General features: G+C 43.5%; 1 protein-coding gene across 5 annotated transcripts; it reads left to right on the top strand.

Moving 5' to 3' along the window:
- The first annotated feature begins 719 nt into the window (after positions 1 to 719).
- On the top strand, positions 720 to 21242 carry LOC135263548 (metastasis-associated protein MTA2-like). 5 transcript variants are annotated; one of them, XM_064351717.1, is made up of 19 exons: positions 720 to 842; positions 1066 to 1198; positions 2993 to 3060; positions 6080 to 6173; positions 8069 to 8186; positions 14109 to 14172; positions 14339 to 14456; positions 14782 to 14884; positions 15019 to 15118; positions 15593 to 15781; positions 16217 to 16291; positions 16711 to 16769; positions 17021 to 17121; positions 17526 to 17665; positions 17850 to 18078; positions 18175 to 18264; positions 18450 to 18568; positions 18932 to 19074; positions 20285 to 21242. In XM_064351717.1, exons 2-19 carry the CDS (start codon positions 1171 to 1173, stop codon positions 20430 to 20432), a joined length of 1986 nt encoding a protein of 661 aa, XP_064207787.1. In that variant the 5' UTR covers positions 720 to 842; positions 1066 to 1170; the 3' UTR covers positions 20433 to 21242. The 5 variants fall into 5 exon arrangements, with proteins under 5 accessions (XP_064207787.1, XP_064207788.1, XP_064207786.1 ...); XM_064351718.1 differs by having other exon boundaries at positions 771 to 909; XM_064351720.1 differs by lacking the exon at positions 720 to 842 and adding an exon at positions 869 to 888.
- The last annotated feature ends 343 nt before the right edge of the window (positions 21243 to 21585 follow it).

The following is a 21585-nucleotide window of genomic DNA, read 5'->3' as shown; positions in this document are numbered from 1 at the left end:
TAAATCCAATGTTAACTACCAGCACTGGCACACAGTTGGATACACCTAATGTGAGACTATTAGTCACTATTAGTCATTGACCAAAGACCATAGAATTAAAATAGCCCAGCACTTAGCCATGTACAGTATTCTTTGTCATAGAGCAAATCACACTAAAGGTCAGCTTGTATTATTTCGTGAGGCTATTGCCATTGGCCAATGTTGGCGTAATGTTTTGGGAACTTCTGATTTTAATCCTAATATTGGCCCACTGATTAAAATGATGATCTCCTGCATTGTAAGTCGCCATTGATAAGTACTTCTGCTAAGTGAATTAAATGTGATTAAAATTTTAACATAACTATTGAACAATGTAGATCTGATAAATATGGTTTCAGATCATTAATATTAATATTTCTTTAGCTCTCACTCCATGGCTTTTGTCCATTCATTGTGTTTCTACAAGCAGCTTCATTGGGCATTTAATGCCATGTCTGTATTAAAGAAGGACAGAGTACTCCAATTTTCTCAAAATGTTTTTTTCCTAAAAGTAGGCTCAATGGTATTTGCTAATAAATAAAATTAAGTGCAAACTATACAACAAATGCATAGCATACACAATTTAATTTTAGAGTTTCTTATTATAACAAATGAACGATGCAACTAATAGGAAATTGGTCTCATCATGTCGAGGTCACTTCAGTGTATTCATAAAGTTACCGGAGATTGCCGAGTGACGTTTGTGTTTCGAAGTATCCGAAGATGACGTTGTAGTGTGTGTGCGTATGTATGTGTTGTATGAGAAAGAGGGGCGGGGGAAAGGGGGCTCGTTCGGCGAGTTGGCGTGTGTGCGACGAGTGGAGGTGAGGAAGAGGAGGATGGTGCTGAGAGCAGAGGATGAGAGGAAGAGTGAAGTGATAATCAGACTGGGTAGCGAGGGCGGTGTGCGATTGTATTTTGTGGGTGATCTAAAGAAAGAGAGAGATCTGTTCCAGTTGAAACGTTACGATTACACATTTTAACCCCCAGAAAACACTGGAACAGAAATTTTAAACTTTTCCCCGCCGCGGTTCTGCTTCTGTTCAGGGTGCTCCGGCTTTGTTTCGCCTGGTGGGATACGCAGCAGTTGATCGGCGTTTTTTATGCAAGCGGGGAATCCCTTTGCTGCTGTGTTCATAAGAGAACCAGAGAATGGCGGCTAACATGTATAGAGTTGGAGGTAAGTAAATTGCTTTAATTACTACTTATGCGGCTGGTAATTCTAACATTAGCTAACGTTAACTTTTGTGTCTCGTTTATTCTTCTAAAAGGCTGGACGATGGCTATCTATAAAGCAAGATCAGTTTGCATAAAATCCTGAGTAGGGTTTTACAAACGTTAGCAAGTGCATTTAGCTGGAATTTTTTTGTAAGCTCGCAAAGTTCGTAGGACAGCTAGCTAACTTTTATATTTGAATCACTGAATCAGTATAGTCTAGGCTACATATGTAACGTTCGTCGGACGCCGCTCTTTTTAAACATGTAGCAGCATTGTTTACGGCAAAGAATTATCATTTTAAAATATGGCCACAGTAGAAGACGCGCGCACGCTCACACGCTAATTATGAAATTTCCCTAACGTGATATGCTAGAGCACGGTGTAGATGGGTCATTTATTGTTGTACATTGGCCAGATAAAATTGTAACCTTTCTTATTTAGGACCTGTGGGACCAAACCCGTGGCAAGCTTCAAAACACCTGATACTGTACGTAGCTGTGTTATAGGCTACTGTAAGGAAGTTTATTGTGGACGTAGTTGTCTGCAACGCCTGGCTTTGTCCGCCGCGCACACTCCAAACATGCCTGTGAAGGGGTGCATATGAATCCAGTCGACGTGTGTGGTGTGATGACGTATGTCTCCCATTGATGTTTCATTCATTTCAAATCGCGATCAAACGAGGGAATACCGATTTTGAGAATCTTAAGACACAAGAGCGGTCACTCTAAATGCGCTAGGGTTTAGAAATGACTAGGCTACAGTGTCGGTGTCACATCACACAGCCTCCGCGGTGTTGCTGAACACGTAATACGAACATCATTTCACATTTCTTTGGCAGACTGTTTTTATAAAGTCGTTTACAGGGCAATCGATGGATCGACAATAAAAGCGACAGCATGGACAGAAAACGGCTGTTAATCCACTGGTTTTAGTGGTCACACAGTATGAGCATTAAGCTCACAGCCTCTTGTTTCACAAATTATTCTCTAAATGAATTTGCTAAAACCATCTGCTTTCTGTTGGGGCAGGGTTTTTATAATCGAAACAACCAGTTTATATAGCTTAATGTTATATTAATTATTATTTTCATCATCCTAAATTTGATACAGGTTAGAGATCCTGTACATTAATTACACCTTTCTGCACGCGCTTGTCATGAGGCTTTTCTCATTAATGATCTGCTGTGGATTAGTGTCCTACTGCTGGATATGGTAACTGCGGGCTTCCTCATTTCAGTGGGTATAAAAACACTATCACATGCTATACAAGTATACATGCTCTGAATTTCTACATGAGGAAAGCCTTTTCAAAATTCTGTTCACTCTAAACAGCTGTTGTTACTGATTGATGCTTTACTCAGTTATATCAGATTTGGTTTTTAAAACTATTAAAACTCGCATCCTCATGTGTGTCGGGATACATTTTGTATCGTGACCACCTTATTGGGGTACACATTGTATCGTAATCCTCTTATCGGGATACGTATTGCATTGTGTACACATAGTGGTAATGTGGACTGTTTCTTGCTGCTCGGTATGTAGCTCTTAGATGTGGGTTCCCATCAGACTTTCTTATGTCAACGTTCTTGGTCACGTGTTTGTAAATATTTGCAGAGAATAATCATTCCCATCAGGGGGGTTGTATGTATGTGTGGAGCATCAGTGTGTCCTCTGTTGTCACTCACTCGGTAGTGCACTGATCCTGTCTTTTTTAAACTTCCCTTTCTCCTCTTCCTGTCCCTCATCTCTCTTTGCAGATTATGTGTACTTTGAGAACTCCTCCAGCAACCCGTACCTGATCCGCCGAATCGAGGAGCTCAGCAAGGTGAGAGAGCTCCCCCCCGGCTACATAATACAATAACAAACATGCTAATAATGCATTTTATTTGCAAAGCGCCTTTCATGCGTTGGGTTAAAAGTAATTTGCAACTAAAAGAACAGTAATAACACCAACAATAAGACAAAGGAACAAGTAATAATATAAAGGAAAAGTAATAATACAAACACGTGTTGTATTTTTGGAGGCTGCTGGGTGTCTCTTCTTGTTAAAGCACTGTCCTAGTGTGTGGATTGGCCCAATGGTCTAGTATGAGATTTGGACTGTGCCGGCGTTGACTGTGGCCAGCAGCCCTGTGGGACATACATGATTTTTTTTTTTCCAGTCGAACGTCCCTTTCTCTGTACATTCGCTAGTTAGTACACTCAGTATGTACCTTGTGAGCTGACAGTGACCATTCTAGCCAATAAAACGTGAGCTTGACGTTCTTAACTTTAATGCTGATTTTAGATTGGTTAATATTAGCCTTCAATCACTCCCTTTCACGGCACTCCAGTGTCACGTGACACAGAGAGCTAACGCCTTAACTAGTGTTACCTGAAGACAAACGTTTATGATCAATTTATTAACGTTACCTAAGTAACTAGCTAAACTGGTAACGTTAGCTAGCGTTATCGAAAGCTAAAACAAAAAATCATTGACAATGTTTCGTCAGGTGCAGCAACTTTTACTGCTACCACAGAGTGAATTCGTAAGTGAATGCGATGATGAGAAAACTTTCGGTTACACTGACCTATAAACGCTATTCCAAAAGCAAAATTAGACATGTTATACATAGTTAGAAAGTATACTCTCACCTACTGAATAAATGAATTGTCAATCAAGCCAGACTGTACTTAAAAGGGCAACAAAGCCGTAAACAACAAGTGTGGTATTACACACAGCTATTTTGGAAGGTACCCAGGCGTCACAAATGCGCGTATATTTCACAAACGGATTGTCCAAGACAATATATGACCACTCAGTCTTAAAAGGGACATCTCTACGCGTAAAACCAATGGTAAGTTTATATATTTATTCAAGATTTAGTCCCAGATATTGACTGTAGAATGACATGGTATCATTTTTGAAAACTTTGTCTCGCATATTTCGTTATTCAGTGAGCAACGTTTTCACTGCTGTATTGACATATCTTAGGGCTATTGTCATAGCAAACTTTTCAATGTTGTGATGTGAACACACAACACAGCGTTAGATATTGTTAGCTAACGCACATAGATGTCTATAGATATATACGTGTATCTATAAGCTAACGCTGGTCACTCACCAAGACACCTGCCCAGTTCTCCGCTGGTTCTCCTCCCTTGGCGTTTTTAGATGCGGAAGTAAAATTCTATCACAAAAGCCGCGTTTCCACCAAAAGTACCCGGAACTTTTAGTCCCAGGAACTGCTTTTCAAGGAACTAAAAGGAACCACGAAGATTAGGCAAATTAGCCCACTTACGTATGAAAAAGCAACGTTGTCGTCGGTCCATCTGTCCTATGATTTCTTCTGTAACCCCATACTACCATCGAAGTAGCCTACATTATTTTCTAATAACCGGGACAGCCCGGAGGGGCTTATTCCACTTATATACAACGGGTTACCAACAATGACTATATATGGTTACTTTTGTATTTATTGATTTTTATCGATTTAATCACCTGAAATTGAAATATTCTTCCGTGACCGTTTGGGCATATTTTACCGTTGTCAAGCAGAACTGTCTTTGGTAGTTGGACTTGGACCGTTGTTATGCAACAAATAGGATATAACAGGCCAATAGTCAGATTGTAACTGTTTTATATATCCTCTCAAACACATTCATTATGTTTTTATGCGAACATTCACTTTCATGTCTTGACATCCGAGGCGACAGAATGCATTCATGCAAACGACTCCAGAAGTCACTGTAGTGTATATATAAGTATATATTTTTATGAAAATCTAGTTCCTACATCATTTTCCTACACATTGATTCACTGGGGTCTCCAACCTGCAATATGCTCTTTAAGCGTGAGAGTTTAACTAAGCACGGAGGCAGCGCGAAACACAAGAAATGCCGTGACAAATGTGTGGCAACGAAGAATTCAGGCTCGATTGGTCAGGCATTTATTCGACAACATGCTGCTGGCCATTCAGCTTGGTGCTCCTTACATTTGATTTTGGTGGGTGCTCCTAAATTTTTGCTGGTGCTCCTAACTTTTTGAAGTTGGGAGCACCAGTGCTACCAAGTAAAAAAGTTAATTTCGAGCCCTGTGTTTACCTGATTAGACAGCTGAACAATAAAAACACATGAAAGGGCAACTTCCCCTAATGACAATTGACAATTGATTGTTTTTCCATGCCAGTGAGGGAGAATTCTTTATTCTACAGTGGTGTCAGTGTTCTGTCCTTACTGTGGTAACAGTCGAACAGGACCCAGAAGTCCATGGGATAAAGAGAGTGGCAGGTTTCTGGGGCAGACCTGGTTACATAATGTCACGAGAGTTGAGTGTCATTATGTAAGATCCTGAGACCTAAGGGGGTTCATTGCATCATGGGAAATATGCCCCTCACTCTGAGGTTAAAAATGCTGGCATCAATACAGACCCAAAGCAAGCTGCTGTGATCTGCGATTAGCATCCTCCTGCTGGGTTTATTTCTCATAGCCAAGCAGACTATTATCCGGTTACCTACGGTATATGCAGAGTTATACTGTATGTACACTGTAATCTTTCACAGCGACAGAGCAGGGGAATCGCTTTGCTCATTTGTGCAGTATCAATCACCCAGTATGGATGAATGCCTGCACTTTTTAACCTCATATTCATTGTTTAATTTCAAATCCAACGTGCTGGAGTACAGAGCCAAAAGATCAAAAATTGTGTCATTGCTACATTCTGTGTGGCAAGTTTCTCAAGCTTAAGCAGTCTCTAAGGGCAGCATAACTAAACAAAGCGTGGTGATGACATGTAAAATTCTCTTGGAAACCCAAGATTTCTCTTTTGTGTTCTTGAAGTGATCTCTTCCTCCCCCCTCTCTCAGACGGCAAATGGAAATGTAGAAGCCAAAGTTGTGTGTCTGTTCAGGAGGAGAGACATCCCCACTCATCTCAACAGCCTGGCAGACAACAATGCAAGTACGTAGCCTCACTCATCCCCAATTCTGTACGAACCTCCTTTCCATCCCTCTTTCACACACCCACCCACACACACACACACACACACACACATTGCATCTATCTCTCCATTTCACACACACTCCCACTCTCATCATTTTTTCACACACTCGTCCTCAAGTCTGTGCCAATGCACCTCACAGTCTCTCTCTGTCTGTTGGTGTCGCAGTGGGAGGTGGAGCCCAGTAGAGCTACATAGAGGTTTCAATGACATTTGCTTTGACAATAAAAGAAAAGCATATCTATAGGCACAGAACAACTCTCCTGTTTTGACAAATTCTCTTCACAGTTTCTAAATTAGATGTTTTGGAAGTGTGGGATATTATGCTTGCCAATGTTTTTATTTGTTTGTCTTTTTTTCTTTTTTTTGGGTGGGGGAATTAGACACTGTAACCATCCTCTTGACACGAGCCACCACTTCGCTCTTAGTGTGCAAGAGACAGCTTTGTCTGCACGGTCTACATCTCTCTGAATCCCTCCCCCCACCGCCAGGCCCACCTCTTCCTGTACCCCCCCCCCCACTCCTCGCCCCCCCCCCCCTTTTGCCCAGTCTGCTTTTTTTATCTGTGCCCCCTCCCTCTGAGGCCATGAACAGAACAAAAGAGTCTTTTGATGTGTCCTGGTGTTCTGTGGCACACAGTGGGTTAATTATTCATATCTGTGTGTCTGCTTCTGCTGGTGTACATGCATGTGTGTATGTTTGTGCGTGTGTGCATGCCTGCGTGAGTGTGGGTGTGTGTGCACTCGCACGCACGTGTGTGTGTGCGCGCGCCTGTGTGGGTGTGAGTGTGCACACGTGTGTGTGTGTGTGTGTGTGTGTGGATATGTGTGTTTTCTTGTGGGGGAGCCTCAGAATTAAGAGGTTGCTGTGCATGGAAGAGGCTGGTAGGTGCTGGGGTTGGGTGGCATTAAAAGGATTTAAGTGATAGGGGTGTGGCTTACTCTGTCAAGGTTTCCTGTGGATGGTTACAGGGGCGGAGTCCGACACGGGGGACAGACAGTGCTGATCACTGCTGAACACAGATGCATAAAAATACTGTTCCTCTCACCCAGGCTCAGCTCTCTCAGCGATAGCTGGGACAGCTATGTTTAGCGACCCAGTAATTCAGTAATGCTAATTTGCTGCCTATGGCAACAATGACATCACAGCCCTCTGCATTCTTCATGTAGAAGGGCCGGGTGCCCACATTTCTAATTGCTTTGGTATTAATACCTTTGAGCTGCAAGTGTCTCTGATGTGGCCAGGCATACTTTTTGCATCAAAGTATCAGAAATGGAAAAATAATTACCGCAAAAAGCACTAAATGATGTGGCATGTGAATGCTGACTGATGCAAGTAGCACACATGAACAAAATTTATTTATTTATTTATTTATTTTTGCGGACAGTTCTTCCTCCTTATGTTTTTTTCATATTGCATTCAGATGGGGAAGAGCTGAGAGGGTAGCAGATATCTATCGGATCATACTGGAGAAAGTACCATGCAGAACTCTGCAGTGATCCCATCTCTGGAGCATTTTCTCCTGAAAATTGGTGTGCTAACTGGAAAAATAATATTGAAACACATACTAATTGGGATGCATTCATGTGCTCCTGAAATTTCCAACTTGTTCTCCACACTCACGTGTGTTCCTTGGAAAAAATGTTAGCATAGGGCCCTGCCATGGTGGGGAATCTAACCTCTGGCCATACGAGAGGATTATTATGTGGTTGGCTGCCCTAGGGGCTGCACTGCACTGTCTTTCTCAGGTCTGTGATGGAGTGTGATGAACTGGCCTATGGTTTAGCTGAAGCCCACAATGGTGACTGTGATGTAGCCCCCTGTGACACTAACGTTTCTCATGTGTTTATTACAGAGGAGTTTGAGGAGGACTCCAAACAGCCGTCGTCTTCGGAGTCACAGAAACACCAGCTGAAGCACAGGGAGCTTTTCCTGTCTCGCCAGTTTGAGTCCCTCCCCGCCACTCACATACGGTAACCCCCCATGCCCTGCCCAACGGGGTAAACGCATACCGTAACTTCTCACGGCACGTGTGCATACACGGCGACCTCCTGTCTCGCGGACGTGCGATAAACTCGCACATCGCACACACACACGATAACTTGTGATGCGTCGATTGAGATTCCATCTAGCGCATTGGTGTCAGAATCCAGCCTTGGTGGTGTGCTCTGTCTGCTGGTTTTCGGTGTATTTCAGCACAAATGATTAATTTAAGATGGTTATTGGCTTAATAATCCACACTTATTATTCTGAAGGTCTTAACTGGTTGCTGACTGATAGGAAATCGTAAATAGCTGCAATCACTGTGGCCCTCCAGGACTGCCGTTTGACACCCATGAACTAGAGTCGATTGAGATGTCAAATGTTTCCTCGTCAGAGTCTCCCAGTTCCAGTGTTTTCAGAGCTTTGTTTCAAATTCACTGTGCAGTCACATAGATGGGTGTTCAGATACTTTGTTATACCTAATGAACTACCAACAAATTGATGGAATAGCATACTAATTTCTGCTACAAGAGGAACATCTGCTTATGCAAATAAACTCTAATATAATTTATTTGCCCTATTTAATGCATGACTTGAATATAATTTAACAGACAGACTTGCATTTTAAAATTGATAAGACTGGTTAATGTTTGTAGCTGTTCAGTACACTCGTATAATCTCACACATCCAACCCTTTTACATTTGGCACATTGAAGTAATCAAAGTTTATTGGATGTCAGTGCTACTATAGAGAAGCGGTTCACACAGTGCTTGCATAATAATGATGGAATATGATTCTTAAAATTAAGAATCTAATTTGAAATTACTTTATTTTAATTTTACTTTATATTTATTTAAAATTATTTTAGCCCAATGTTTTACACAACCTACGCAATCAGCCAAGTTTTGAGTCAAGATATTCGCGCAGTTAATGAAAATGGATGAATTAAATGGGGAAAATGCAAAAAAAAAAAAACCCATGTATGTATGTGCTCTGCTGATAGTGGTGGTGAAAAGAAAACCAAGTCGTGCTCTCCACTGAGTCAAAGTGAAATAAAAACAATGTTTCTTTTTGGAGAAGGAGTGACCACCGATGAAGTATTATGGGATGTGGCCTACAAAAGGCTGCCATGCCTGGCTTAAGATATACAGCCCAGATAAGAAACTTTGTCTGGAGTCCTGAAGGGTTGGCTAAACTGAAGGCGCTTGAAATGCTTTACTCTTGTCATGAGCTAAATTGAGTTAAGTTCAGAAATTTAAAGTGCAGTATTGTGTATGAAAGTGCATTTCTTCCGTCTGTGTTTAACTCTGAGCCGACATTTTGTGGTTTCTAAAATCTCATGCTGATTTTAATAATACATTCAGTGCATTTCATCAGTGGTGCCTTCGCTGGGCTTGTTGCTTGTTTTTTTTTTTTTTTTTTTGGTGCGTCTGAACATAGCTGTGGTGCTTCACAATGAAAATGAGGTTTAGACCTTATAGAGTTCACATTTGATTCATTTGGTCCCTAATTTTTTGTGCAGATAGAACTGTTTGTAACAGCAGTTCAGTTGTAGTAATGACTGTGTTCACTTACCATATTTTTATATTTGTTAATCAGTGTTCTTAGCTTTTTTCATGCAACTAGTTTTTCTTATGGTTGTCCTTGTTTGCTGTAGTTTTACCACAAGCATGCTTACCTTGTTTGTCTTTCACATACTGAAACCTCAATGTTCCACAACTCGTCACACACTACACAAATAGTAGCTTGACTCAAATGCCACGCTCACAAACCTTCCATACTTCCTCACTTTACAGCCTCAGTCCTGCTTGTAATGATAGCAGTGTGGCTGTTTGCTGAAGATGGATTATTATTACAGTTTATTGTCATTTTTTAAGCCTGAGCCTTAAGGTGAAAGTAGCCTGAGATGCCCCAATGGCTGTTCACTCTTAAAGGAACTCATTTAAGCATATGCTAAATGTTTTCTATTTTTAGAGAGAAAAAAAATTTCCCTTTGTGAAGCAGAATCTAGAACAAGGGGTCTAGTCACAAGACCCAGCCTCCCCAGAAACAGGAAAAGGTGTGGCCTCAAAATTGTGCTGCCCAGGGGCCTTTTTTTTTTTTTTTAAAAAGGAAAACCAATCCAAAGAGTATGTTTACCTTTCCCCAGCATTACAGCCCCCACCGTTTAATAGGTTAAGCCTGTACACATGTGCAAAAAGTGCATACTTAAACAATTCCCCACTGGATATGCACACTCTATGGCTTTTTTAACAGATGTCCAAGAAAAAAGTTCCAAAGAATGAGTAATGCCATTATACTGGATTTAAGGAGGAATCAAATAAATACTGTACTCATGGTCTATGTTCAATATGTACAATATGCGTGGCCTGTGCTATGCAAAAATGTAGTTAATGAATAGGATAGTTGCAAACACTGGCCATTCAAAATAGGATTTTCAGAGTAGATTATGCCACTAATTATAAGGGTTACAGTTTGCCACTCAATTAATTGTATTGGTATATCAGGTATTTTGTTATAGTCTGATGCATTTAATGTGTTTTGCTATTAATACGAGTTCAATTGTTCCTCAATGTTATACTCCTATATACATGTAGGAGAGTTTGCACCTGGTTAAACTGGTTAACACTGCAGCACGTTAGCTGCCCGAAGAAGACCATAGCCATTTAAGTGTCTAAATAAAGAATTTTCTTTTTGGATGTCTATTTTAAGCTGTATTTGTGGTTTCTGTTTCATGTAGACCTGTGTAATAATGAAAAAAATGGCACGCAAGCCAAAAAAGGGAAGAGTATAGTTTCAATATAACTGGCATGTTCTTGCAGGACAGAATCTGTTGACAAAATAAAATAAAGCTGTTGTTCAATGTTAATTACATGTTTGGGTATTTTCTTTCCTGAGAGGGTTGTTGCAAAATAAAGAACAGTTATTGCATAATAGCAAGTTTTGTGACCTTGTTTAACTTGAACCTGAGCAACAAACTCTGTATGTAGAATCTCATAAACACGTTTTCAACGTACAAAAATGCCAAGTTACTCATACATACAAGACATACACCATCTATAACTCATTCATTCACATACAATCATTCACGCAACAGAAACGCTGGGCAGCGAAATACATACATACCAATAGAAATTGGACATATAGACGCCTATTCAATCAATCTTGACTGTGAGAAAGCCATCCACACACATGTTTTGCCTGTCCATGTACTGCATGCTTATGCAGACAGGGCCAAGTGACTTGAAAGAATTGAGGAAATATTGGGTAGCATTGCTTTGGAATACATCTTATTTAATTTTGGTGAGGCAAGATAGCCTATATTGTTTCTAGTACCGTAACTTGGCATCATTTTGATATCAATACTTTTAATGGCAGGCCTGGATTTTGGCAGTGTTTGACGGTGTATGTCTTGTATGTGTGAGTAACTTGGCATTTTTGTATGTTGAAAACCATGTTTTTTATGGGATGTCATTTCTTTTTGCAAAGCGTTTTATTATGAGAGTGAGAAATGCGAAGTGACCCTGTAAGAAACGTTGTGGATTATGGTTATCGCTGTGTGAATTTGTACAGTCACATGAGCGTGTACCGTTAAGCAGTTTCGGTTTGCTATATATGTAAAACAGTTCAGAAGGGTGCGGTGGCGTAAGCGTAAACACATCAGAAACGCAGGTGAAATATGGCCAGTGTATGTACTCATGGATCTGACAGCCATCCAACTAGCTTTGATTGACAAAAGAATCAACAAGAATTAGTAGAATTAGAACTCCCTAGGTCGCAACTTGTGCACCCTTCTGTCCTGCTCCGTTGTCTGTTATTTCGTGGAGATGCAGTTTTAGTGTTTGTAAGGTTTATAAGGCATTTTGATAGGCTTATCTGCAGGTAGGAATACTCTTCGCTGTTTTGCTAAGCCAGAACCGGAATACTTGATAGTGGAGAATAGGAGCAGACTCGTATGTCCCAGCAGGCTTTGCATATGAGAAAATAACAACAGTGTGAGATAAATTAGGAGAAATTATGAAATTGCGTAGTTGAAACAATATGTTTTAGCAGAATGGGCATGTAGGGGAAGGTTGACATGATCACAGACTATAGTACGCAGTAAATGAAGTGACCATGAGCGAGCTTAGTTTCCTTATCGAATGATATATATAACAGTCTGTATAAAACATTAGTCATTAAAATGTAGGGTTAAGTTACATGTGAAATCAATTGCATTGGTGTGCTTTTCTCATGTTCAGTAGTAGTAGTAGTTATAATTATGAGTGAGTCATGATTTAAAATGTAATGTTTTAATGAGGAGTTGCAGAACGTACATACGTAGTAATTGTGTGTATGTGGCTAGATAGAGAACAGGGCGAGGTAACATGAATGTAGAAACGTGGCGTTTGCTGATAAGAAGGTTTTGTACGGTAGCCAAGTGAAGAAATATAGTTAGTAGAAATGGCACAGTGGTGAACTGGTGTAACTGTTTAATAAAAGGAATACATTTGCCGTCATGAAATGCATATGGGTGGCCGTGAGTGAGTTTTGGTAAAGAAAATATAAAAGCGTAAGAAAACATTAGTGTAAAAGAGGAAATTATCTGCCCGAGGGCGAGGCGGGATTCAATCCTTACCGAGGTTACCAGTCTGTGACTTTTAGTGCACACCCGACATAGCTATGCAATGCGTGAAATATCATTAGCGAACCTGTCCGTAGTTTTAAAGAAGAACACAGGCCAGTAAGCACAGAAGAGCTCCCGTTGAATTCATATGGCTTTGCAATGTTGTAGCCGGTTAATAACTGAAGAACGTGCAGACTGTACGTCATAATGCAGTGTATACGTTTGGTGAACAGCGGGTAGATATGGTGAAAAGCAATAATTGAGAAGTAGTAGACAATTATTAGTGAGGGTAAAAGCGGGTTACAGAAACATGTCCCTAGCTGGGCTTGAACCCAGGACCCCGTGTTTCCAAGACTAACCTTGGCCACTAGGCTACAACAGACTGGCTGTTGAAACTGGAAATGTTTCAGAATAAGAAGGTATGGGTTTTTTGCATGTGTATGCGAGTTTTTGATTGGGTCGTGTAGGTGAAGATTTGGCTGGTGTCGGTAAAGTGTCCAATGGGGAGACATGTTGTTAGTGGGATAGGCGGCAGGAAAAAGAAGAAGAAGAAGAATGAAAAGTAGAAGGAGAAAACGCAAAATCCCCTTAGTTTGGGGCTTTATTGTGTGGACATGTGAAGTTGTTTATGAATTCTGTCTGTTGAAATGGGGTGAGAATGTACAGAATTTAATGTTTTTAAGGGCTGAGTGTCTGTGGCTGTTGTGGTTATTTCTGTGGGGAACCCTGAAAAGTGCCAAACTCTCGGTGCTGTATAGGTATGGGGCATGCCCCCGCCAAGGCGTAACTTGGCGGGATGGCATACCTGCCATCCCAATCTACCTAAGCTTAGAAAAAAAACAAAACAGTTCAGAGGATCTTACCTACTCCATTAGGGAAAAATAAACGAATTGTCTATATAGTGTAACACTATATTGAGCTTGCTAAAAATATGTGATCCAAACAGACAGTTGAAAAGGTATGTTTACTACTGCCTGACCAATCAGATTCAGCCCATTGTGTCAACAATTCAGTAAAAACTAATTTTCATTGGGTGGAACCTCTTGATTTCTGCCTCTATCATTCTACAGCCAGAAAACTCCCCTTGTTCGTGTATCTCTATGACAGGAAGACACAATTGTGCAACTACAGAATGCAGGAAGGTTGGTTTTTAGTTTGATTGAATTGCGAATCTCCTTAGAGTCTGAGTGCATTTGGTTGAGTACTGCCCTCATTTTCAGAGCAGAATGGGGCCACAGCGGGGTGCCAGTAGGACTTAACCTCCAGTTTCCTGTGTTTCCTGACCTTGCTTCTTCTTTCCACTAGGGGGAAGTGTAACGTCACGCTCCTAAATGAGACTGACCTGCTCACCAGATACCTGGAGAAAGAGGTGAGACCCTGCTGAAATCGTTTTTGGCATCAGTGTGGCGTGTCTGAAGAACCGGAAGGTTGCTGGTACTCTTCCCGGATTAGGGCTCAGCACCTAACAGACATGGAGTTAAAAAGTTGTCGTCTGGTTGGATGGATATTTTAGAACCAATTCATGTCTGTTTCAGGACTCCTTCTTCTACTCACTGGTGTTTGATCCGGCCCAGAAGACTCTGCTAGCAGACCAGGGGGAGATCAGGGTTGGATCCAAGTACCAGGCTGAGATTCCGGACAGGCTGGCCGAAGGTGGGTGGGGATGAAGACCCATGTACTCCTGATTGACAGTAGCTTTCACTACATTTTTGTTGTGTATACTATTTTGGTTCAGGCCATAGGTCTTTGTTGTGCACATTGTATGTAATGGTATTAGTAAAATGTTTTTGGCACTGAATGTATACTTATTGTATTGTTATATACTATGCCACTTACTGTGACATGTGAAGTTGAATGCTTATGTTAGCAATGTTTTTGGCCTGATGCATTATCAGTGATATCTTGCTCGCTATTCTGTGGGGATGGATAAATAACTATAAGCCCCATGGAGTTCATCCCCTTTAATGGTTGCGTGTAGGGGATTTGGATGGCCGTGTGCAGGAGAAGCTGGAGACCAAGGTGTGGGACCCAGACAACCAGTTAAAGGACTCACAAATTGACCAGTTCCTAGTGGTGGCACGGTGAGTGGAGTATCTGTGCTCTGCCTGCTGTAAAAGTGAAACGGTGCTGTAGGCGTTTTAAACTCCAGTTGAAACTGCTGTGTTGTGGCTGTGTGGAGGTCCTGAGAGTGGACTCTGTGTTGTTTTTCCTCCAGTGCCGTCGGGACGTTCGCTCGCGCGCTCGACTGCAGCAGCTCCATCCGCCAGCCGAGTCTCCATATGAGTGCTGCTGCCGCCTCCAGAGACGTGACACTGGTGAGACACTGCTGAGGTTAACGTTACTGCTGACGCTGATGCTACTGCCTCTAATGCTAATGTGACTGCTCACACTGATACTACCGCTGCTAGTGACACGGATGCTACCGCTAATGCTAACACTACTAGTGACGCTGATACTATAGCTAATGCTAACGTTACTGCTGACACTGATACTAACGCTACTAGTGACATTGAAGCTACTCCTACTGCTAATGCTAATGTTACTGCTGACACTGATACTAACGCTACTAATGACATTGAAGCTACTCCTACTGCTAATGCTAACGTTACTGCTGACACTGATACTAACGCTACTAGTAACAATGATGCTACTGCTAATGCTAACGTTACTGCTGATGCTAATACTCCCACTACTGTACGTTACTGTGGACAGTTAATGCTGCTGCTTTTGTGAGATTCTGCTGCTACTTCGGCTGTCCCTGAGTCCACTCCACATTTCTGCCCCGGCAGTTCCACGCCATGGACACACTGCAGCGGAGCGGGTATGACCTGGCACAGGCTATGTGCGCGCTGGCACCCCAGGGGGGGCCAGTGCTGTGCCGGGATGAGATGGAGGAGTGGGGAGCGTCGGAGGCCATGCTCTTCGAGGAGGCGCTGGAGAAGTACGGCAAGGACTTCACTGACATCCGGCAGGACTTTGTGAGTCACCAAAACTCCAGTATTTCAACCTTTCCATTCCTGCAAGGCAGTTCTTCCCAAGCTGTGGCTCAGATCCACTCGTCCCTAAGGGGGTTCTGTGGGCTACTGGCTAATGGGGTATTGTGAACTACTGGCTAATGGGGTACTGTGGACTACTGGCTAATGGGGTACTGTGGATTAGTGGTTAAGGGGATACTGCAGTTAAGTGGTAGTGTGGAATCGTGGTTAAAGGTTTACTGTGCAGTAGTGGCTAAATGGTTGAGGGATAGTGGTTAAGGGTGTACGGGATGGTGTTGTGGAAGCAAGGGTCAAATACCAGTGAGGGGTGTTGTTTTTGTACCCTCATCCATGGGGAAGGATGAAACAGCAGTAATATGCGAGGGGTGGTGAGCAGTATGGTGCAGTTCTGAGTGACCCTCTTTCCCCCCCTCTTAGCTTCCCTGGAAGTCTCTGGCCAGCATTGTGCAGTTCTACTACATGTGGAAGACCACGGACCGCTACATCCAACAGGTTGTGCGCGCGATCACCTGGCATGGGGCAGATCAGGGGGTTCAGTACAGTCGCCCACCAGACACCCGAGTCTGTCTCCTCTCTGCTACTGCTCTGCTGGTCATATTTGCTCTTCCCATTTCCTGTTTTTAAAGTCATGCTCCTACCACTTCTATAAATACCCTTGTATGTAGACATTGCTGAATGAGTAGTATACCACCTAGTGGCTGGGGTTCAGTCAACATTTGTGCACATTGCCAATGCCACTGTGGCCAAACAGTGTTTGTGCAGAAAATAGTCAGATTAGGCAGAGTTTGAAAAATGGTGATTGAATCCAGGTCAGAGTGTAATAATATGCCTCATTCAGGAGCGCATGGCTGCATGCAGGGTGATTACAGAGTTTTAATTCCAGTTTTGCTTTGTCATTTTTTTCTCTTCAGAAACGTCTCAAGGCCGCGGAAGCAGATAGCAAACTGAAGCAGGTTTACATCCCTACCTAGTAAGCACCTTCTGTATTGGGTACTCCTGTCTCCTGCCTATCAGCGGACTTACCGGGAACATCAAATAATCACATGATGCGCTTCTGAGAGAAAGGATCTGTGCTTTCCCCCTCATACCAGAACAGATTCAGCTCCTTCTGTAGTTTTTCTTAGTCATAGGTTCATATCACTATTCAGTACATTTCCGTTTTATTCCAAAATCTTTACACTGTGTAATTTGTTTTACTACTTCCCTGCTTTCCCCCACCAGCACCAAACCCAACCCCAACCAGATCATGGCGCCGGGCACCAAACCTGGCATGAACGGGTCGGCAGGGTTCCAGAAGATCCTGAGCTGCGAGAGCTGTTTCAGTGAGTGCGCCTCCATCACCAGCGCCGAAAACAAGTCGCGCGTTAGCCAATTAGACTCCAGCTTCCGATGGGCAAACCCGTCAACGGTCCTCCATTTTTATTTGTCACCTGCACTGATCACATTTTACATGTTATCCGTTGACTTTTGACCTGATTACCAGCTCTCTCTAAAACATTGTACATAGGGTAGCCTTACCCTATTTTCACATTGAAATGTTTAGGAAAATCATATCTGAATCAAGTTTACCAAATCATATCTGAATCAAGTTTATCAAATCATATCTGAATCAAGTTTACCAAATCATTACCAACCACATGTTACTGGTCTCTCCTCCCATCAGCACACCTACTATCAGTGTTTAATTTGTGCCAGCCCAGTATCATTGGTGTCCTCTCTCTTGCAGCTGCACAGTCTCCACAGTGGTACGCCTGGGGGCCTCCCAGCATGCAGTGCCGACTGTGCGCGTCGTGCTGGATCTACTGGAAGAAGTATGGAGGACTGAAGACCCCCACACAGCTAGAGGGCGGCGCACGACCCAGCACGGTACCTCTAACAGCACAGCCCGAACCCTTTCTGTCTCCTGTACCTCATGTAAATCACAATGCTGATCAATTCACAGAATCTTGATGCGAAATTTCATGTAAGTGGTTCAGCTTTAAAATCACAAGAGTGTATGATTGACAGATGTCTCTCAGGTTGTCATAACTGTGACCCTTTTCTCCCGCAGGAGGCGGCGCCCAGAGGTCACATGACTCGGACGGAGGCGCAGGGCATGCCCCCGTACGCCATCAGCGCCGGTCGGGCCAAGCTGCTGGCCAAGAACCGGCAGACCTTCATCCTGCAGACGACCAAGCTGAGCCGCGTGGCGCGCCGCGTGTGCCACGACGTCCTGCAGCCGCGCCGCGCCGCCCGCCGCCCTTACGTCCCCATCAACTCCACCGCCGTCAAAGCCGAGTGTAAGGAGCGCTGCGCCCTCTGCTGGCCTGGCTGTCTGTGTGACCGTTCTGCACATGTTCAGTCTCTCACTCTGTTCCCCTCTGTCTCTTCTCCAGGTATGATCAGACTCTCTAAGCCCTCGAAGGCTCCTGTGAAGGCCAGGGCCTCGCCCCGGGCGGACCTGGCCACCATAGTGAAAGAGCTGGGTGAGAGAGCACAGGCATGCTCGTGTGCCGGTCCTTGTGTGCGTTTGTGCGCCTGTGCGTTTGTGAACGTTAGTGCCACAGCCCTGGTGGTATGTCTCCATACAAATCAAAGCATTGTGGGATGTGTGAAATGCGATGATGCCTGCTTTCTGGTGTTAATTGTTGGATCCTCTGTGTTTCTACAGCATTGCAGGCTCCGCTACGGCTCAAGGCTCCTAGCAGCATGACAACTGCCATGAGCGGTAACCAAGGCAACCAGCCTCGTGGTGCCTCAAACCTGCTGGGCAAGAGGCCCTTCGAAAGTGTGAGTGTGACTCTCTCGCCCTCTCTGTCTCTCTCTCCCTGTCTCCCTCTCTCCTTCCCTCCCTCCCCCCTCTCAGCACCACACTGGTGAGATGTGGCTAATGCTAGCATTATAAGTGAAACTGATACTAGCACTAATGCTACTGCTATTGTGAAAGTCTGCTGCTGCTGTGATTCTCTCTCTCTCACATGCACCCACACACACACAGATACACACACTCATACTCTCACTCTCTCTGTGGTTTGACTGCCCTGTTGTGGGTCTTCCTTGGTCTCTGGGGAGCTGCTAGCCTCATTCCTAATTTAAAATACATTTTCCTTGCACAGGCTGCAAACCAAAACTCCTTTTTATCATTGGCTGCAGGTGGGAGGTGCCGAGCTGTCCACCAATGGGAGACCATTTACCTCAGGCATGCGGACAACCTCACAATCTCTAGTCAAGAGGCAGAAGGTGAACCAAGGAGACTCCCCAACCCCAGTGGTGTTTGTGGCGACTAAATATACCAGGTAAAACCAGTCTCTATCTGAACACTATCAGCTAAACCTCTGCAAACATTCCACCTGGTATAGCTCTCCAAACATCTGTTCTCATCTGTAGGTTGTGGACCAAAGGACATGTTCATTTTCTTCTTTACCATCGATCACTTTATATCTGTATTACAGTATCACAGAACGTAAAAATGCTATCCCTAATTACATTGTATTTTTCCATTAAAAATGCCTGTGAGTGTGTGTGCGTGTATGCATGTGTGTGGTGTGTAAATTTAACGGGTGTGCTTTGTGTGGTGTGTTTTGGCTGCGTGTGTGTGTATGTGTTTGGGTGGGTGTGTTTGTGTGAGGAGATGGTCTTATTTAATGTCAGCTCTATGTGTATTTGGTGTGTTTCAGTAGCGTGTAACTGTGTTTGGCATGCAATTTACAGCCTGCTGTGTGTGCTGCGTAATTTCCTGCCTACTGTGTGTGTTTGCTGGATGTGTTCTCTGGGCTGTATGTATGATGTGTAATGTGGGGTCTCTGTGTGTGTATATGGTGTTTCAGTAGTGTGTAACTGTGTGTGATGCGTAGTTTCCTGCCTGCTGTGTGTGTTTGCTAGATGTGTTTCGGGGGTGCATGTGTGTGTTTTCGGGGCTGTATGTGTGTGTGTGAAGTGTAATGTGGGATCGCAGTGTGTATATGGTGTTTCAGTAGTGTGTAACTGTGTGTGATGCGTTGTTTCCTGCCTGCTGTGTGTGTTTGCTGGATGTGTTCTCTGGGCTGTATGTATGATGTGTAATGTGGGGTCTCTGTGTGTATATGGTGTTTCAGTAGTGTGTAACTGTGTGTGATGCGTAGTTTCCTGCCTGCTGTGTGTGTTTGCTGGATGTGTTTCGGTGGTGTATGTGTGTGTTTTCAGGGCTGTGTGTGTGAAGTGTAATGTGGGGTCTCTGTGTGTATATGGTGTTTCAGTAGTGTGTAACTGTGTGTGATGCGTAGTTTCCTGCCTGCTGTGTGTGTTTGCTGGATGTGTTTCGGGGGTGTATGTGTGTGTTTTCGGGGCTGTGTGTGTAAAGTGTAATGTGGGGTCTGTGTGTGTATATGGTGTTCCAGTAGTGTGTAACTGTGTGTGATGCGTAGTTTCCTGCCTGCTGTGTGTGTTTGCTGGATGTGTTTCGGGGGTGTATGTGTGTGTTTTCGGGGCTGTGTGTGTGAAGTGTAATGTGGGGTCTCTTTGTTTCAGAGCCCTGAGGAAGGCTCTGACCCAGACTGAGATGAGGCGTGCTGCCAGGAAACCCCACTTCCCCCTCAAGGTCAAGGTCCTCCCCCCTCCCCCTCCTGCCCCCATCCTGCCGCCCCTCAGCAGTGAGCCTATTGTGCTGGAGGACTGAGGACTGGGGGGGCAGGGAGGGGGGGTCTCTGCAGTGCAGTGTCCTTCACTTTCACCTTTCAGTTTATAATTCAGTTACATCCCAGGAACACACATTCCTCAGCCACATACCCCCCCCCCACCCCGCCCTCACACACACACTCGCAGTAGGGTATGTGTGCGTGTGTGTGGTGTGTGCGTGCATTCGCCTGTGTGTGTCTGTGTGTCTGTGTGTGCGTGTGTATGTGTGGTGTGTATGCATGCATTCGCCTGTGTGTGTGTGTGTGCGTCTGTGTGCGTGTCTGTGTGTGCGTGTATGACACTTTTTCTATTGTTTTTTTTGGGGGAGGTGGGGTGAATGGGCGATGGTGTGTTGGATTATGCTCTGCTGTTACTGCCCACCTCCACCATGCGTCAGCACACAGGTCATGTGGTCAAAAGTACAGCTGTGTGTGTCTGTTTCTCTGTAACACCCTCACCTCCTTTTCCTTAATCATGTACAATGCATTGCTCTCCCCCCCCCCCCCAACACATCCAATCAGGTTATGAGCATAACACACAACGTCTTCACATTAACTTAAAATCTTAAAAGTAATATTTTTGTACAAAAAGCTTGTAATTTGTTCTGAACATGGAAAGGGTTAATATGCTCTCCGTGGCTGGGGTTTTGGGTAAGGGTTTGGAGGAATGGGATCTAAATTTTGTACATTTAAAAATGGAGAAAAAAAATCTGTGATTGTCTTTTGTTTTTTTTGTTTGTTTGTTTTTTTACAGTTTTTTCGTAATAATGTACCTTGAGATGAAAAAAGGAATAAAACATTTTTTTCATCAATCTGTCTTGTGTTGCTGTCATTCTGGTAAGGGCATTTTGTCTGTACCCTTGAGTAATTAAGGTTGAATGATTGGTACAGTTTAATCTGTGCTGTTTATAACTAGTCAATAAATTAAAATGGGTTTTCAGTTCAGAAAATACAGTTCAGTCTAAGTATTTGGACAGTGACACAGTTTTTGTGTTTTGGCTCCCTACTCCAATGCACTGGATTTGAATTGAAACTATGAATATGCGCTTAAAGTGCAGTCAGCTGTAAGTTAAGGGTTCTTTTTTACATCCTCATCCAGTGATCCATGTGAGAATTGCAGCCCTTTTTTGTACATACTACTCCAACCTGTGCTGG

This window comes from Anguilla rostrata, chromosome 9, assembly GCF_018555375.3.
Source record: "Anguilla rostrata isolate EN2019 chromosome 9, ASM1855537v3, whole genome shotgun sequence".
NCBI lineage: Eukaryota > Metazoa > Chordata > Actinopteri > Anguilliformes > Anguillidae > Anguilla > Anguilla rostrata.
Note: the sequence above shows the minus strand (reverse complement) of the source record. Positions and strands in the feature narration are given on the sequence as shown.

Bases quoted from the DNA above. Each gene is read 5' to 3' on its own strand.
- LOC135263548 (XM_064351717.1), top strand. From the start codon at position 1,171: ATGGCGGCTAACATGTATAGAGTTGGAG. The intron at 1,199-2,992 runs GTAAGTAAATTG...CTCTCTTTGCAG, and splicing joins TAACATGTATAGAGTTGGAG to ATTATGTGTACTTTGAGAAC. The intron at 15,782-16,216 runs GTGAGTCACCAA...CCCCCCTCTTAG, and splicing joins CTGACATCCGGCAGGACTTT to CTTCCCTGGAAGTCTCTGGC.